Genomic DNA, 17,193 nt, shown 5'->3' on the forward strand with positions numbered 1-17,193 from the left:
GCTCTCACCCTTTGCCTTGTCCTGGCTTGTCCCACTCCAGCTTTTGGGCCATGCCTCGGCCTCACTGCCTCCTACATTGCTGCATGGCTGGCCAGGGATGGGGCAAGGGGCGCTGCCCGTGCAGCAGCTCCTCCAGACCTCCTTGGGGACAAGGAGGACAGCTCTGGACACCCAGCGCCTCCTGTGCTGTGGGGACCCTGCATACCCACCTCCAGGGCAATTCACTCTACAGGCCAACAGCACTGATGTTTTTGGCAAAGTAAAGGCAGACGCCAAGCTCAAAGCCTGGCAGCCGCTCCTGGAGCATCTCAGCTGTTCTGTGGGTTGCGGAAGATGGGATAGAACCAAGCTTCAAACTTGGTGGGTGGATGGGATGCAGCCCTGGCAGAGGAATGCTTTTTCCTCTTCTGCTGGTACACATAGGAAGTCTTAAACTTTATGATGGGTGTTCAGAGACTTCTGGGGCAAGCTTCCCCAGCCCAGGCACCACCCCGTCCTGCAGCTGGTGCGTGGCCTGCAGCCCCAAGGGTGGGGAAGGTTCACTGACCACCAGCAAGGTGTCAGGCCACCACAGCTCCTGCGAGGAATGGTGTCCCCTCAGGGCTGGTCTTCACCACCGGGGAACATCGACCAGTAGTTTTCCTCATGACTAGCCTATTTGTTACTTTTGGGTTTTTTTAACCCACTCATGCGCTGTCCAAATAGTTTGACTTGGTCAAGTATCGGCCAGTGTTTAAACTGCTGAAATGTGTTCTCTCTGGTCAACCTCATGTTCATCAATGGACTATGGATGTGACCCACATCTCACTGAAGTGCCCGGGACACCCAGCGGCAGGGCTGGGCTGCACGGCACAGGAGGGACAACCTCAGGAAGGTGTCCTCGATGCTGGGCCTCGGTGGGCATTAGTGCTGGAGCCTGGGGAAGGAGGGAAATGCCATCCCAGTGCGTCTGTGCTGAGGGGAGGGCGCCATTCCCCCTCCTCTCCACCCAGACCAAACAAGCCCTGCAGCATGCTGACGACTGAGACTAAAGCTGCCAGAACAAAGGAAGGAACCCACAGCAGTTTTATTTTTCCTTAGATAAATTTTTTATATAGAATATATTACAGTCAGAGTTCTCAGCTTTTAATCAAAAGATAACAAGTTATTGCAGTTTTTTTACCCAGTGAAACTACCAGTGGAAGGAAAACTCTCTAGAAAGCTGTCTTGTCTCTTAAAAAACAGAGGGAAAACCCCCACCCTGACAGAAAATACACGTGTAGGTTGCGCTTTGCACCCACCGGCGCCCGGCCGGGCGGGTGGGCACCAAGTGGACAGGGGAGCGTGAGGTGAAGAAGCAGCGATGGGCACAACACTATGGCGAGGGAGGCAGGCCCGGGCGGCAGCGAGGGCGGTTTCCTGGGCACGATGCTTCGGCTCCGCTTGCTTGCTCTTGCATCAGGAAATGGAGATGCGGTGGGTGGGAGGGCAGAGGCAGCAGCCTCCGCCTGCGTGGGCAGGGCCGGGCGCTCAGCCTCGCCGCAGCTCGTGCAGCTTGTGGGCGACGCGCTCCAGCTCGGCCTCGATGGCGGCCAGGCTCTCCAGCTCCTGGTCCTGCAACGAAAGCCCCGGGGACACATCAGTGGCCACGGGTGGGCAGCCCTCGCCCCCAGAACTATGGAAAGCCTTGTCCGGGGCTACCTGCCAGTGCTGATATGAGCACAGCCATGTCTTGCCCCATCCCCTCACCTGTCCCTCTGGGCAGGTATCTGTGTGCAACACTAATTATCCCTGCCTGGCTGCAGCGGTGTGCTGGCAGCTCGGGGTGCCCACCAGCAGCCAGGGGAGCCAGACTGAGCCCAAGCGGCTGTCCCAATGGCTTGCTGCTCCAGTGCCCCAGCTCTCCCACCACAGCTGCACCCCTGGTTTACCCCAGTAGGAGGTCTGACACTACTGACTCCATCCCTAAGCCAGGGAAAGTATTCTCTTTGACTTGGAGGGGTTCTGGGACACAAGATGCACCCCAGGCTCCAGATATAGCTCTGGTCACCACGTCCTGCACAGGCCAGTGAAAAAGACCTGTCACATTTTTAAGACTATCTTGGGCAGGGCATGGTTTTCCATTAGTCACTAAAGCAACAATAAAAACCAAAAGCATAGCCAGGTGCAAATCTCAATAATCCCTAGGGCTGAATGGCTAAAAGGTCACCACTCATCTCCTTAATGTCACAGAGAACCAATGCTTGCTGCATAACACCAAGGTACCATCCACATCTCTAAGCATAATTTGGATTCCCAAAGTAATAACTGGCAGGAATTTATTCTTAAGGCTACGTACACCAACCTCTGTTCTCCTGTTAGCACTGCCTTCTTCATCCTTCTTCTCTTCGGGCATGGGAGCAAGTGGGAAGCCTCCTTCACTGCTGTCCTCTTTAGAGTGGTGCTTCCATGACCTTCTCACATGTTCCTCTGGACTACTGAAGTCATACTTGCGGGACCTAAAAGCCATTTTCATGGACCTGTCTGGGTCTTCCCCACTATCATTTTCCTCCATGCGCTTCTTTGATGTCAGCTGCTTGGCCAGCTCATCCATTTTGTTCCACCTCTTGGAGTCTTCCCACTCCTCCTCCATCTCCTCACTTTTGGCATCCCTGGACTGGAAGGTGTCCTCCTCACCCTGCATGCCTTCATCCTCCAGGCGATGCCGTCCTCCTCTCAGTGCCCGGGGCCGCTCTTCCTCTTCCTCCTCCTCCTCCTCAGAGCTCCTCTCATCTTTGCCAAATCCCAGAGCATCGTCGTTATCTGAAAGAGCATTAAGCACATCCGTGAGCACAAGTGTTAACCTGGTTACGCTCCACCTTTGAACCAAGCCTTCAGGGGCAATGCAAGGTGGGTTTCCTGACTAAGGCCCATTTTCCCAGGATTCTGGAAATACCTGCTCTCATGTCACCATGTCAGTAATAGGGCTTGAAGGCAGCAGTCAAAAACCACGTAGGAAGTTCAAGAAAAAGGGATCAGTTGTCCTGAGGTGCTATGGAAGCTGGGCCTGTGTCACCCACAGTGGATGGGCCCGCATGGTCAGGCGCTTGCAGGGGGAGTCTGGGTGGCTATTGACGGGGGTATTTCTGTAAACCTGATATGCACCTGCCTGAACTTTTAGGCTTTAAAGCCTCTTATCTGTCTGTCACAGTGTCCTCCGCTCACCCCGGGTAGGTATCAATGCAGTCATCTGGGATACGTACTGTCGTCTCTCTGCACCTCCTCAGCCTCCTCATCCTCCTCAGCCAGATCAAGTGACCTCTCTGCTTCAGTAGGGTCTTCCTCTGTAGCATCATCTCCTCTGTCATCCTCCCGCTCCCCATGCTCCCCTGCCGCCTCCCTGCTCTGCTCCTCGTCCTTCCTAGATGGCTGTTCTCTCTCATCCTCAAGCTCCAGGCTGTCTCTGGGGTCTCTGGGCTGCTCCTCTTCATCCTCTCGCTGCTGCTGTTCATCCTCACTGAAGTCTTTACTGATGTGGTTGTCCAAACCTTCATCTCGCTGGGCATCCTCTGCATCCCTGATCTCGTTGCTCTCTGCTTGCTCCTGATACTCCTTCTCACCAGGGTCGGCATCCCGTGGCCTGGGCTCCCTCTCCTCCAGGCTGTTTTTTCCCTCCTCTCGTGAATCTTCATTTTGCTGGGGTTTCTGTGCTGCCAGCTCAGCCAGGGACCCCGTGGGCTGCTCCTCTTTAAGGTGCTCCCCTGCTGAATCTGCAGAGGGAGGAGCAAGAAGTAACACCTCTCCTGAGAGCTCATTTCATAACCAGTGAAGCCTGTGCATTTCTTAAGGAGCTTCAGCCCTGCTCAGCAATCTGCTTAACCAGCCCATGGATCCTTTCGCAAGTCACTTCAACATATGCTTGCGTTCAAGCAAGCTGGTGCTCTCACTGATGCCTGCTCTCCTGGAGAGCCTCGCAAGGCTGAAGTTAAGCATATGCAGAAGTGCTTTGCTGCGGCACGGTCCTCATCACCATCTCTCGAGATGTCAGCAACAAACTTGCCCCGCATGAAACCAGATAGCACTTGAAATGAAATGATTTAGGAGCGCAATACAGCACTTGCACAGCTCTCCCTGCTCAGAGCGCTGTGCTAATATCACATCCTTTTTTTCCCCCCAGGTTGAAGAGACAGCCAGGACTGCTTGCAGGTGAGCTGGAGGGAGGGGTCTACTCAACAGGATCTTAATGGGGACTGGGTATTTGCTCTTGCTCATGTCAGAGTCTGGCCTCTTTTATCATAATTAGCCGTAGAAATCACTTTGCAAAAGAAAAGATGTGGGGCTAAAGAGCAGTGGGAAAAGCCAGATGGGTATGGAAAGGTAGGCACAGCCCCAGGCAGGGCTGAGGAGTGTTCTGGGGTCAGGGGATGCAGAGAGCCCAGTCATACAGGGCTGGTGACCACCACTGACATCACACTGGTGTCACCAGCATGCCTGTGGGCCTGGCTGGCCCAACATGCCACAATTCATCCTCATGCAGTCTCCACACTGCTGGAGCAAGAGGTTCAGGTCTGCCCTGGCAGGAGGGAGACCCAGTGCCACCCATCCTCTCTGATGGCTTTTGGCTGTGCTGGCTGCAGCAGCATCCCCTGGAGGTACCACTCCTCACTTTGGGCTGATGTTGCGGCATTGCTTTGCTGCCGTGGCTCAGCCACACAGACCAGAGCCCACTCGAGGCCCTCTGTTGGGGTGCTGCTGCTGGACGAGAAATCATCTCACCCCCCACTGGCATCATCTCTTCCTGATGTGGAAAAGGGAAGGGGCCAAACCCTCCTTTCTGCTACACTGTCAGTCTCTAACCCAGTCATAGAATCATAGTGACAAGGGGAAATCCCAGCTGGATGTGGTCTTTCCAAGATGCAGGTGTTTTGTAAGAGAGTGTGTATCCCCAATTCAATTTTCCTTTCAGAGGCCCATAACCTAATATCTTGGGTGCCTAGGAACAGGGGCAGCAGGAGCAGACGTGATTGCTCTTGCCTATATCATGAGTCTTTCAGTATGGGATTTCCATGGCTGTGACTCATTTTAAGCATTAGGAGTGACTGATGATGGAAAAGATCAGTATCAGTTTAGTAACTTGACCATCACCAGTTACTATAGCTCAGAAATTACATGTTGTTTCAGCTGGCAAGTAAGAACAAAGCAAACACTGGGTTGCTTGTGTGTGTCTGTGGCAGTATCAAAGAAGATACCTAAATGAGAAGCAGATGGACATATCAAGGCTGTTAGAAAGAACGTCCTCCGTTACAGCCTGACCTGGATTTCTGGGGCTGGGGGGAGGCTGACACTGACCTCTCTGCTTGTTCTTGTCGTTCTGACTTTCAAGGACTTCAGAAAGTTCATCTTCAAAGCCACTGTTTTTCTTCTGCTGCTGAGTTCTCTCGTTGGCACCTGTGTCAAGTAACAAAAAGTAGGGAAAGGCAACAGCCCCTCCTGTGTTTCAGAAAGTAGAGGTAGGAAAATAGTTCTGTGCCCTTTATAATTATATGTATATTTTCTATAATGGACAGATTTGCCAAAGGGGAGCTGTGAGGAGAAGTGAGACTGGAGGATACGTGAATCAACTGCAGTAACAAAGCCACCGTCAAAAACATCATCTGCAGGAAAGAAAAAGGTCTCTAAACAAACAGAGAAGCAGGGTTGCTAGGAAAACTAATATTGATGGAGAGCTAGGGAATAAGAGATGCTGAACTGCAGCACACTGAGGCCAAAAAAAACCTTAACCACTGGAGTATTGAAGGGTAAATATTGCCTCCTGACAGAAGCTGCCCACATACCTCTGTTGAGGTGAGCACTGAAAGCCCCTGTGCCCTGCAGCCTGATTGTGGGGGCCCCTCTCCCCAGGACACTGGGAGGAAGAAGCAGCATTCATTCCCACTCTGCGGACAGCCTGGAGCTCCAAGGCCTCAGACCTTAGCCACTGGGATTATGGAGCCAGCTCAATGAGAGCAACACCCTGGAGAAATGTGTCTGAAGGCAGCATGAGCTAGAGGTCAGAATGCAGCTGTCCCGGCAACCAGCATTCCCCAGGCAGCCACATCCCAATGGGATCTGCAATCCAAGCAAGCCCTGTCTAAACCAGCTCATGCGCTCCTTCTATGCGAAGCATAACCCAGCTCATTCACCTGCCTTAATGCGAAGGTGAGAGCTGACGCTGCCAGCCCAGTCCTCTCTAGCCCTACACTGGACAGAGCTAGATCGTGGGGGCCCTCCAGCCTGAGCAGGACCAGCAGCAGCCAGCACAGAGGAGACCAAGATAAACATCTTTGTTTTTCCCTTGGGCTACATGACTCTCCCACCCCCAGTCACTGTGATCTGTAGAGTAGAGCTCATGTTACCCTGGGACAAAATGGTGTGAAGGGCTCAAGCCAAGGAAAGAGTTGCACCTCTGTAAAGCATGTCCCTTCATGTGGGCTCCATGCTATATAGCACAGCCTATCTGTTAGCTGAGCTCACACAACCCTGATGTGCCTGGGCAGCAGCATCCCAGCACACTGAAAAGGCTCAGGTTTCTTTATTCTGGATCATCAGATCACCCACGGAGCCGCCTGAGGTCACTGTCCAGCTGGCACATCCACCAGTGGCATTTAGGTAGTGACCAAACTATGGCTTTAGGAGCTGCATGAGACTCTCTCCCAATCTTGACTTCCTGAATTTTTCCCCTCCCTTCTCCCTGTTGCCTCTGTGGCTTCCCCGCTCCACAAGCAGCCTGGCGGCACTGTCTTCAGCCATCCCTGGCAGCCATGCCACACAGAAGCAGGGATGTCCTTGCAAAGGAGGGCTGCCAGCTGGGTTACTCCAGAGAGAAGGAGAAGGGAAGGCCAGAAGCTGCTCTCCTTGCAGCCTGAGGATAGACCTGTTGCAGCCTCAACTACACCACCTGGGTGGAGGGAACTGCACTGGCTTTGAACTAGCCTTGCCTGGGACCTGCCCATCAGCTCTGGCGACACGGGCACCTGAGAATAGGCCTTTTCCCCTTGCATACCCCTTTGCACAGCTCTGTGCTGCTGCTGCTCCCATGCTGACCCACTGTGAGCAGCCTGCATTTCTCCAAAGCAACACGCATTCGGGCTAAGGAAGCCAGCAGAAAAATCTCCATTAGCTCAAGGATGTTCTCACTGGGGTCTTTTAGGTGCAAGTCCACTCGATGCTCAGTGAGGCTTCCCTTCTGCCACACCTGGGTTTAGTGCTAGACTCTAGCTGCACAAACAGGGAAGGTTTTCTTGTCTTTCATTCTTGTTCGGGAGCTGGCAGTTATTTGTTGAATTAGATCACAGTATTTCCTTTTAGGGTTCTCCCACCCCAAAATGCCTATACTCTGCATTATCACCAACTTACACTGACTGTCATTTAAGTCATCAAATACATATTGGAGTTACTATAAGCATATAAGTTACTATATTCCTGTCCTCACTCACCCAGTCCCTACTGGAAGTCCTGGAACTGTATCTCCTGGGGCACATGGCTATCGTCAAATTAACATAAAATACGAAAAAAAACCCAAACAACAAAACTGTGCAAGGGATTACGACAGATGAAGCCCCTCTTCCCAAATAACTACAGTGACACAGTACCTTGAGCAGCAATTTCCTGAAGTTCCTTCAGTAAATTTTGGTGGCGAAGGATAGAAATGATTCGTTCATCTGCAACAGGGAGATTTGGTACAGAAGGTGGTCAAAGGCAACCTCCCACCATCCCCAGGAAATGAAAAAGAACCCAAAATACCAACTCCCTCTTCGCTTATTGTTTTCTCTCCCTTGGTCTGATTTGCTGCCACATCTCCTAACGGTGTCGTGAAGATGACAGGAAGGTCTCATGAAAACCAGGCAACTTCATGTCACCCAGCACTCCCCCGCTATGGTGCCAGCATGGTGCATTGCCTGGGCGGAGCAGCAGCTCCGTCCCTGCTTCTGGGGCCTGGTGCAGCCCAGTGGGATGACCGTGAGGAAGGTGAATGTGGGGGACCCCTTGTCAGGTGACAGATCTGCCCTTGTTGATACCCAGCATTAAATCTGAGCCTGTACCTCCTCTGAGTGTTTCTAGGCATTCCTCGCTGATTGGCAGGGGGTTTGGCTTCGATAAAGTATCAGAGATGACTTCTACAATGCACTTCATCACCTAGAAAGAGATGAAAATACAAATTAAAGCACTGCTCTTTCATATTTTTTTCCTAAATCTATTTTTTACAAGGCTAAAATGTAGCAGATGATGGTACAGATCTTGCTCTTCTGGTTGAGTCAGAACTGAATGTTCAGTTCCTCTTCTACCTAACGCAGGAACAGAAGGTACCTCCTGAAACTGAGAAGTGAGCAAATGACACATGGCAATGCAAAGAGCTTCTTCAACATGACACACTTCAGCTGGAGATCTCATGGCTCCGGACCATCCCAGAGGCTGAGAACATCAGGAAGTTAAAGGAGATCTGGATACATACATAGAAAGCTCAAAATCATCCTCTTTCAAGTCAATGTATCTCATAAAAGGTCTCAGTGGAAGGTTGTGGAGAGCAACAAGTGGTCCTAGCTTTTTAGTAGGTGACCTTGAAACCTTGCAAGCTATTTAAGCTCTGAGAAGAGCAGCATAGTTAGATGCTGCCATGGCCTGCAGCCAGGCACAGAGGGCAAAAAGTCAGGCAAATGGTACTTTCAAACACGGATGAGAAATACTGCTCTCAAGCTCCAGCGAAAGACAAGACACTCTGGAGAAGTGTTTGACCTTGTGCTTGATTGTTCAAGCCATCTATTTTAGAAGAGCTGTGCATGGAGGTCACCTGAAAGTAAGGAAGTTCCCACACTTCCCTTGGAAGCATTTGCAACTGCCTGAGGCAGCTTCCCAGGCAGGATGAACTCTAGGCCTGCTTTTTCCAGCAGCCCTTTTCTTTGGTGTAAAATGAGAAGCATTATTTATTTAGTTTGTTACCCATACTGGGATTGCAGGCCTAGCTCTTCACCCCTGCAACTACAGCACTGCTGATCCCACAGGGATCATGCAGTGCTGTATGTGTAGTAGGAGAATAAAGCTACAAGCACAAAGGCAAGATGGCACCTCTGGCAGGGGTGAAGGCATCCTTGTCACACTGAGACACACAGCCAGGAGCCCTGCTGTGTGGTCATGGTAGACCCAAATGGTCACACAGGAGAGAAAGCAGAATTCGCTACAGTCTAGTGCCTGTTAGTAGCACAGGAGTTAGGCTGCTTAGTTCAAAAAGATGACTATTTATAAAGCCGCCTGGAAAGTATGCAGGTCTCACAAGCGCCTGTGGAAAAAGAGAGGATAAGTTGAAAAAAAAAGAATAGAAGAAATATAGAAAATTTTGGGGGCAAAAATTTCACTCACTGAACCTCTTTCTCTTGTTAATTTCTGCAGGCAGCCCTAAGAGCCCTCATCTCCCTCTCAAGGTGCCATTCTCAGGAAAGCAGAGCAGTGTGGCAGCAGTAGAAATTAAACACAAGTCAGCAACTCCCAGTCACCTACAAAGTTGCTCATTCAAGCAATTGGTTATGTTCATTGACCAGCTGGAATGGACAAATTTTCCCCCAGTGTAAGGAGAGAATTCTGCTTTTGCAGGTCACGCTGAGCTCTTATAACTACTTACACAGTTTGAAGGTATTGCCTGCTGGAATAAAAATGTTACAGGAAAGATCTACTAAAAAGAAAGCAGGGAAATTTTCCTGGTGTCATTCTCCCATACCGCAAGCAATGCATTAATATTGATTTTAGATGACTTTGCGTCACTTCACTCTACCATTAAATAGAAGAAAACCCAGATTCTGAAACTTCCCTTCCCATGTTTCCCAGCCTCTGGAACCAGTTATTGCTGGATGCAGCTTCAGAACTTTCTCAGCATGAGAAATAAGAGTCTGGTCCAATGAAATGTTCTATACAAGCTTTTTGAAGACTGCTGAGCTGATTTAAGATCTTTGTCTGAACACAAAGAAACATATCAGTCACCAGAGAAATATGGCCAACTTTGTGGAGGAATTTTGTAACATAATGAAATGAAGAGTGCAGTCATTACACAACACTCCTGGACATTTTATAAGAGCAGAGTGAGGCTCACAAGGTCATGAAATAACAGCCTGCATCAGCACATGGAGGAGATCCTTTCCAAATTAATGTAATTAATCCAGTGCAGAAACTCAGATTGGAATTTTGCCATAGCTATCCTCTAACCATGAGCATGTAACTAGATCCGTAAGAGGTGGTCATGCTGTCCCTACACAGAAATCTCCAAAGGATCATGTCCTTACGAGGATAGACTTTGCCACGTTTGAGCTCGGCTATGCTCAGGACCTTTTGCAATGTATGCTTGAAAGTGAGAAATAGTGTCCTTCGAGCAGAAGAGTGGGCAAACACCAGAGATATTGTAAATGTTTTGGTCACGTTCAGCTCCCCGTGGAAAGCCCTTTGTGTAAGGAAAGTAGGATGAGCTGTCCAGGAAAGGCCTGCATGTGCTGACTGGGCACTGCACTAGCCACTGCATTTGTGGGTGCACTGAGCATGGTGTGTAGGAAAAACTGCAGTGCTCACTCCTGTACCCATGTGATGTTATCCCTGCCCTGATCTGTCGTACAAGACCAGGACTTCCTTCACTGAAATGCTGTGTCTCAGAGGATGGTGAAGGCAGAAAAGCCCCAATGGCTCCTTCTAGTTGCAGCAAATTCAAAAGAAAGGTGTGGTCTGATTTTGCTCTCAGCTAAAGCCTGTGTCAGTGTAGTAACAAGGGAGGGGACAGGCTCAGGAAAGAATCCTTTCTTGGTAGAAACATTTCCATGGAGCTGCACCAGTTTCCAGAAAAATGCCATGTTTTACACATAGAACATCCTGGGGAGTAGCTTTGACAAGGAAAATTGTGGAATTCATGGATTGTCCCACCAGATGCCCAATGAGCATCCCACTCTGGCATGGCCAGTTGAAGGGGCAAATGCCTGCCCTGAGTCCCCTTCCTCAGTTAGTAACACACAGCCTGAAGCAGAAACCCAGTGGCTCACAGGTCATGGCTCAGCCCCAGCCGGGGCTAAGCAGGCTAAAACTCTTAACAAAGCTCTCCAGGCCCAGGCACATCTGACAGGAGACAGGGGGGCACTGCTCATGGCACTTGCCCTGTAGGTAATGAGCAGAGACGCTGTACAATGGAGCCTGTGGCTGAGACTGACATGATTGTTCCCTCCCCTACTGCTGCTGAGTGAAAAACATGATGTGGCTAGAAGATTACAGGAAACAAAGCAGTTCAAGAAGTAAGGGGGAAAGAGCTGGAATTTCCTTTCTGGACATTAATTTAGATTAAATTAGAAGTTGTAGAAGTCTTAATTTGGGCAGCTAAAAGAGATCAGCTCATCTGAAAGACTATAAGTATTATAATATTGGGGGGGAGAAGGGAGTGTCTGTCACATCTCAACACAGGCAAACACACCTATGTAAGCATTTAGGTGCCAAATGCTCATTGGGAGTGCACACACTTGCGAATTGCAGCTATGAAAGACAGAGAGGTATGACACAGATGTATGCATGGAAGCCTATAAAAGAAGGCTGGAGAGGTCAGCCAAGTCCCACACTGGTCATGGCTGCCCAGAGAGGCTGAGCAGTAGCTGAGGGTGCATTAGCAATCTGAGAGTAGTCAGTTGTCTATTTTTCAAGAACATGCACGTTTAAGTAACACACCACACACATACAAACTCAGAGGTATACACTCCCCCAAATACACACAGTTCCAGCAATGCCCGTTCCTGAATCACATCTCCCCCCACTCTCCCCTGAGTCACCTCCTGTTGGGAGCTTTGAAAAGCTGAAAGTAGGAGGACTAGGGAAGGTTACACCCAACCTTCATCCCCAGCCTCCTCATTCTCAGTTTGTTTGATCCCTTTGGTACATCCTGAGGGACTTCTCTTCTGCCCAGGTGCCCAGAAGTGGATGCACAAAGGGTAAATCCTGGTAAGAAGGGAGTGGGGATGGATCCTGCTGTGGGAATCTCATGCAAATCCCTGTCACTTCCTACAGAGTAGTTCAGCAGAAGCCAAAAACCAACCAGCTAAGTGGAGGTTAAACATTATATCCTTTACATTAACTCACCCCTTCCACTACAGGCCCATCCTTACCTTAGAGTCGCCTTTATTCATGTCGTTTGTCACGGGAAGGGAGATGGCTGTAAGGTGAGGGGAGGGGAAAAAAGAAGAGAGCTTGTTATTCACCTCTGGGAGACAAGCAGAGAAATCACATCCTGCTAAAAAATGGGAGTGGAGAAGAGGGGAATCTCTCTCTGGTATAAGTAGTCCTTGGCTGCAGCAGCTGGATGTGTGCGTGGTAGAGCCTTTCCTGAGGAGAGAGAAGGAAGGGAAGGGACGGGAAGGGAAGGTTAGGTTACTGTTCGCGGCCCCGGGCAGTGACCTTGCGGTGGCCGCTGTCCGCGGTGCTTAATGGGGGGACGGATGATCCCTGTCCACGGTGCTGAGGGGACCGCGGCGCCAACGGAGGAGGGCAGGGCCAGCGCTGGACGCGGGGCTGAGGGTCCCGGAGTACAGGGGACACGGACGCCAGCCCGGCCCCACTTACCCGGCACGGCCAGGAGCAGGACGGCGAGCAGTCCTGGGCGGCTCATGGTGCCGGCGGGATAGATGGAGGGAGAAAGCGTCAGAGGATGAGACACTGCCTGGCGTGGGGGCTCCGGGCGAGGTGCCGGGGGGAGACCAGCACCGTGCGTGCGTGTCTGCGCCAGTGCCCTGGCTGAAAATCCCAGATGGGGCACTGCAGCAACCGGCTCATTTATATATCTCTGCCCCTCGGAAATGGCGTCAGGAGGAAGCCACCTCCTCCTCTCTCCCCCTCCCCTCGCAGACAGCCTTCCCATCAGCCTCCACCACTGGCAGGCTGTTGGAGGAGGGACCAATCACCAGGATCCCCCCGACTCCCCTGGCTGGCCGGGCAAAGGGTTCCAGCAGCGAGGTGTCAGGCTCCAGGTGCTCCATCTTCTCACACTCGGCAGGTGCAGGAATGTTGTGAGGTATGTTTCCAGAATATAATTTTTCCAGCACCTCACCTAACACTGGCAATCTAGAAGCACCTCTGCATATGTGCCCTCTCTATGTGTACCAGTAGTCAATAGCGAGTGTCACCTCAGGTATCCCAGCCAGCATAGCCAGCTGTGGATGGATTAGCCCTTTAAGGCTGCCCCTGTCTTTCATTGACCACAGAAGTTTAGAACAGATGTTTAAGTTTTTAGGTGTTAAATGCCTGTTAAATGCCTCCACGGAGGATAGAAGTGCCTGTAAGACTGGTCAAGTGCCAGGGAACTGGTCACCATGAAACAGGTTTGCCAAGGGAGATAATAAGTCCCAGCTATTTTATGAAAGATTTTTAAGTAGTAGGATATAATCTGGGGTAAATAGCAAAGGCTGGTGGATCTGTTCCTCAGCTGTTGTGACTCTGCCAGCAAATTGTAAGAGGTTGCTATCCTTTGTTCAGTGGTTCAAAACAAACTGTAGCATCACCCTACACCTGCACTGCTAAGCACCCCAAAGCTGAAGTAACCAATATTACCTAGTCACTATTTTCCATTGACAAGGGAGAGAACATAACAAATTGTACCATTCTCTTAGTCACAAGCATTTCCATGCTCTTGACAAAATGGCTGTTTATTTTTTGGATGGAGCATCTGTCAGGTCAGCCAGCTGGATTCTACTTTGAAAGTGACTCCAGTGTTTCTTCAGGACAATGCTTATTTAGAAATAGCACCTCTGTTATTCTGTGCTATCCCTCAAGCAATTTCAGAGGCCACAAAAGCCAGGGACTTATACTAGAAAACCAAATTCAGAAAAATGCACCCTACCTTCCTCTGCTCACTGGAAAGTCCTGCACCCAAGAAGCTGGAGAAGACGTATTTGTTCTAAGATGATAAGAACTTTTCTCTGACACCAGGGAGTACAGACTGCACTACAGTTTTCCACCTTCTCTTTCCATATGTGCATGAAAATGTGCTCCCAAATGTACTTCCAAATGTCCTCTAATACCTATCTGATTTAAATGCATGCTTTGAAAGGCACATTTGTATTGTAAAAGCCCACTCATACAAAATTAAAGCTCCTCTTGTCTGCTGCATTTTTTATGTAATAGCAGAGAAAAGCTGGAAATAAATTGATCCTCTGAACAGTGCTTTGTGGATGACATTGATTGATTGTTAAGTGTTTATAAGACTACAAAATGAACACCCATGACAGTCTTGTTGGATGGGGAACCTGCATCCTCCAGGAACAGTGGACATCCTTTTTTTTGTAGTTGTTCAGTTGGGGTTGTGTGTGTTGTTGAATTATTTATTGGGGGAGGAGGGGAGGAGGGAAGGAGGTCATATGTAATGGCCTTTTACTTCTTCAGGATACACCAGAGAATTTTAGTCTCTGAATCTGAAATATTGAACATTATTAAGCTTGTTAATTTCTGTGTATTCCTAAGAGAGAAACAGATTGATCTGCTTCTCAGGCTCTGTTTACCTAGTCAATATTTACTTATCCTTACATATAAATGTTGATCTTATTAGGGCAATAAATTATCTCAGTTCTAATCCAGTTTCTTACATGAAGCCCTTTTCTTCCCTGGGGCCTTTTTTTGAGAAATGTAACAACATACGTAGTGCCCATGACTATATTTTTTTCTCTCTTTCTCAAGCTATGGTCTTGCATCCATTAAGTTCATTGCAAAAGAGAAGCTAAATATTTTCCAGGGATGGCATGTATTCTCTCACTGTAGTGGCATATGATGGATGATGATTTTTTCTATTTATTGCCCAGGAAAATTGATATGAAACTGTTAATGCAGCAATTAGTACTTCTGCTATTGGATTTGTTTCATTAGGCACAGCTATATTAGGAACTGTCAAAGTAAAGCGTGTCAGGGCAAGCAAAAGTGATCAAATAAAAAAGTGGAAGGTATTATGCCATTCAGACAAAGGTGATGCCAGAAGCAGACTTCAAGGGAAAAACAGGTTTGTGGGTATCTGAAGTATTTTGTGGTTTAGCATATGGAGAACAGGAGTCAATATTTAGTGGATGGCAAAGTGATGAAGATGGACATTTCTGACCAGTTTCAGTCTTATAAATAAGCTGTTTATGTCTGTAGAGAGCAATTCTGTTTTTTCTTATAGCTGCCCAATTTCTAGTGCACAAAGGGTGGTGAGAATGTGAAGAGCCATATACCATTACTTGCCTCTGGTCACCAATATAACATTAGCAGATGGACAAAGAGATGAATTATTGTGATGAGAAAAGGATATTTGCCTTCCTAAACTGAAAAATGATTTGAGAAGATGGCAATGTCTGGATGGATGAAAGTAGACAACCAGACTGTTGCATTATCCATTCTCTGAGCTGAGCAAACAAGAGGGCCAGCCTGAAAGCCATATTGATGCATGAACATATTTCTATGCATAAAGTCATTTGCTCAAGAGATCATGTGGCTTAACTGCTATTCTCAATCAACATGTAATTTTTTTTTTTTAATATCAGAATTGAGAAAATAAAACCAAAGGATCTGGGCTGTGGCTCTGAGCTACTCTGAGAGCTTTGTTCTCTGATATCTTGGCTGAAACTCGGTTAGAAATTCACCCCTCTCCTGTGCTTGGACACGCTGACTGCCTTTCAGACTGCTGTGATTTTACAGATCTAGGAACTGGGAACAGAAAGAGGAAAAGTTGCATTTTCATGAAGATATCAAAGAAGCTTGAAGCCAAGACAGAGCTATTACCCACACCAAAGAGACCACTAAGAAGAAATACGTAACAATTACCTTGTTGCATGTGAAATCAATTGATAACTGTTTGACTGGAAAAACTGAATGTAAGCTCACTGACAAATTAGTAGTGAAGTCTATTAAAATCCCCAGATCACACCTTTTCTTCTTTCCCACATGTTAGTCAGTCACACTTGGCACTCAGTTCCCTTGTACAAGCCTTGCTTGTCTGCCTGTAAATAGAAATTAGCTTCAAAGCTCAGACTGCTGTTGCAAATATCCATCTATGGTGTTAAAAGGCACTCCTCTCTTCTTTTTCAGGTCAGAGGCAAAATGATGTTGACTTGCTTTGATTTTCTTAGTCTAGACTGTGCTAGCACCAACCCGAAATTAATTGATTTTCCTGTTCAAAGGTTTGCTTATACCCTATCAAAAAGCCCAACACTGTGCCCAATCTTGTCAGTAACTACTGCTCTGCCTATCCGCTTTCATCCTTGCCTGGCATACACAGCTCTCACTGAGGCAGATGGAGTATGTTCTCTGCTGGGGTAAGAGACTTCTCTGTAGTGATCACAGAATACCATCTGGGCACCCTTGTGAACAGCTTGGATCTCGATATTATTTTTCTAAACATTATTCAAACATCCACCTGGAAAATGTCATACCCCTCGAATGCCTTGGTCAGTTTACCTGGCACTTACAGAAAACCCTTGCTGATCCTATGAGCCCCACTGAATCAGTAAGAAAAGATGTGGAGATGGAGGTTCTCCCCAAGCAGAGTGATCTCAAATGGCCTCCTCAGGAAATTACTAATTGTTCCCATGGCTGTGGTTTTATTTGACTTGGGACAAAAAAGCCTGTGTCATACTAATGTACATATTTAGTAAGACAAAACCATTCTCTAAGTTCTAGAATGGTCTAAGACAAGTTCATTAGAATATCATTGATCCTGTTTACTTACCTCCAAAGTTAGAGACAGATAGTCCTATTTATTACCTTGCAGGCACTTACAGAGTTCCTAAGAGCTAAGAAAAAAAAATAATTGCAAGAAAGACTCAGGTCTTTGGACCAGAAGTCTTCTTCTGGGGTCTGTAAGCTCATCCGACTACCTCCACACCGCCAGCAGCTCGTAGCTAACACATGGACCCTCTATCAGCATTGGCACCAGCATCATCCCAGATTTTGTACCTTAAATGACTGCCTGGTATATTTTGTAAAGAGTAACCTTATTCTTCATCTTCTGCCTTTAAACCTTTAAACCTTCCCAAAACTAGACGTCAGCCCTGATGTTTATGTGCTCCACAATGTTTAATGCTAACTAGAAGGAGCTACTTTGCTTGCCCCTCTGAACAGTCTCTCCTCAAACTTCGTACCTTCTCAGCCTAAAGTCTTTTTATGGCATTAAGTACCTGTCGTGGTTTAAGGACAGTACCACAGCTCACTTAAACACTGAAAAAATATTTC

At 48.3% G+C, this 17,193-nt stretch overlaps 1 protein-coding gene across 2 annotated transcripts; it reads right to left on the bottom strand.

Annotated features, from left to right (window-relative positions):
• Nucleotides 1–1,047: 1,047 nt before the first annotated feature.
• On the bottom strand, nucleotides 1,048–12,810 carry CHGA (chromogranin A). Of its 2 annotated transcripts, none has more exons than XM_030483509.1 (8): nucleotides 12,565–12,810; nucleotides 12,111–12,157; nucleotides 8,040–8,133; nucleotides 7,590–7,658; nucleotides 5,308–5,406; nucleotides 3,222–3,728; nucleotides 2,324–2,781; nucleotides 1,048–1,593 (listed from the first exon to the last, which is right to left on the bottom strand). In XM_030483509.1, the coding sequence occupies exons 1-8, from the start codon at nucleotides 12,608–12,610 to the stop codon at nucleotides 1,510–1,512; spliced, it is 1,404 nt and encodes a 467-aa protein (XP_030339369.1). In that variant the 5' UTR covers nucleotides 12,611–12,810; the 3' UTR covers nucleotides 1,048–1,509. The 2 variants fall into 2 exon arrangements, with proteins under 2 accessions (XP_030339369.1, XP_030339367.1); XM_030483507.1 differs by having other exon boundaries at nucleotides 2,318–2,781.
• Nucleotides 12,811–17,193: the final 4,383 nt, after the last annotated feature.

This window comes from Strigops habroptila, chromosome 4 (assembly GCF_004027225.2).
Source record: "Strigops habroptila isolate Jane chromosome 4, bStrHab1.2.pri, whole genome shotgun sequence".
In the NCBI taxonomy this organism is placed as follows: Eukaryota; Metazoa; Chordata; class Aves; order Psittaciformes; family Psittacidae; genus Strigops; species Strigops habroptila.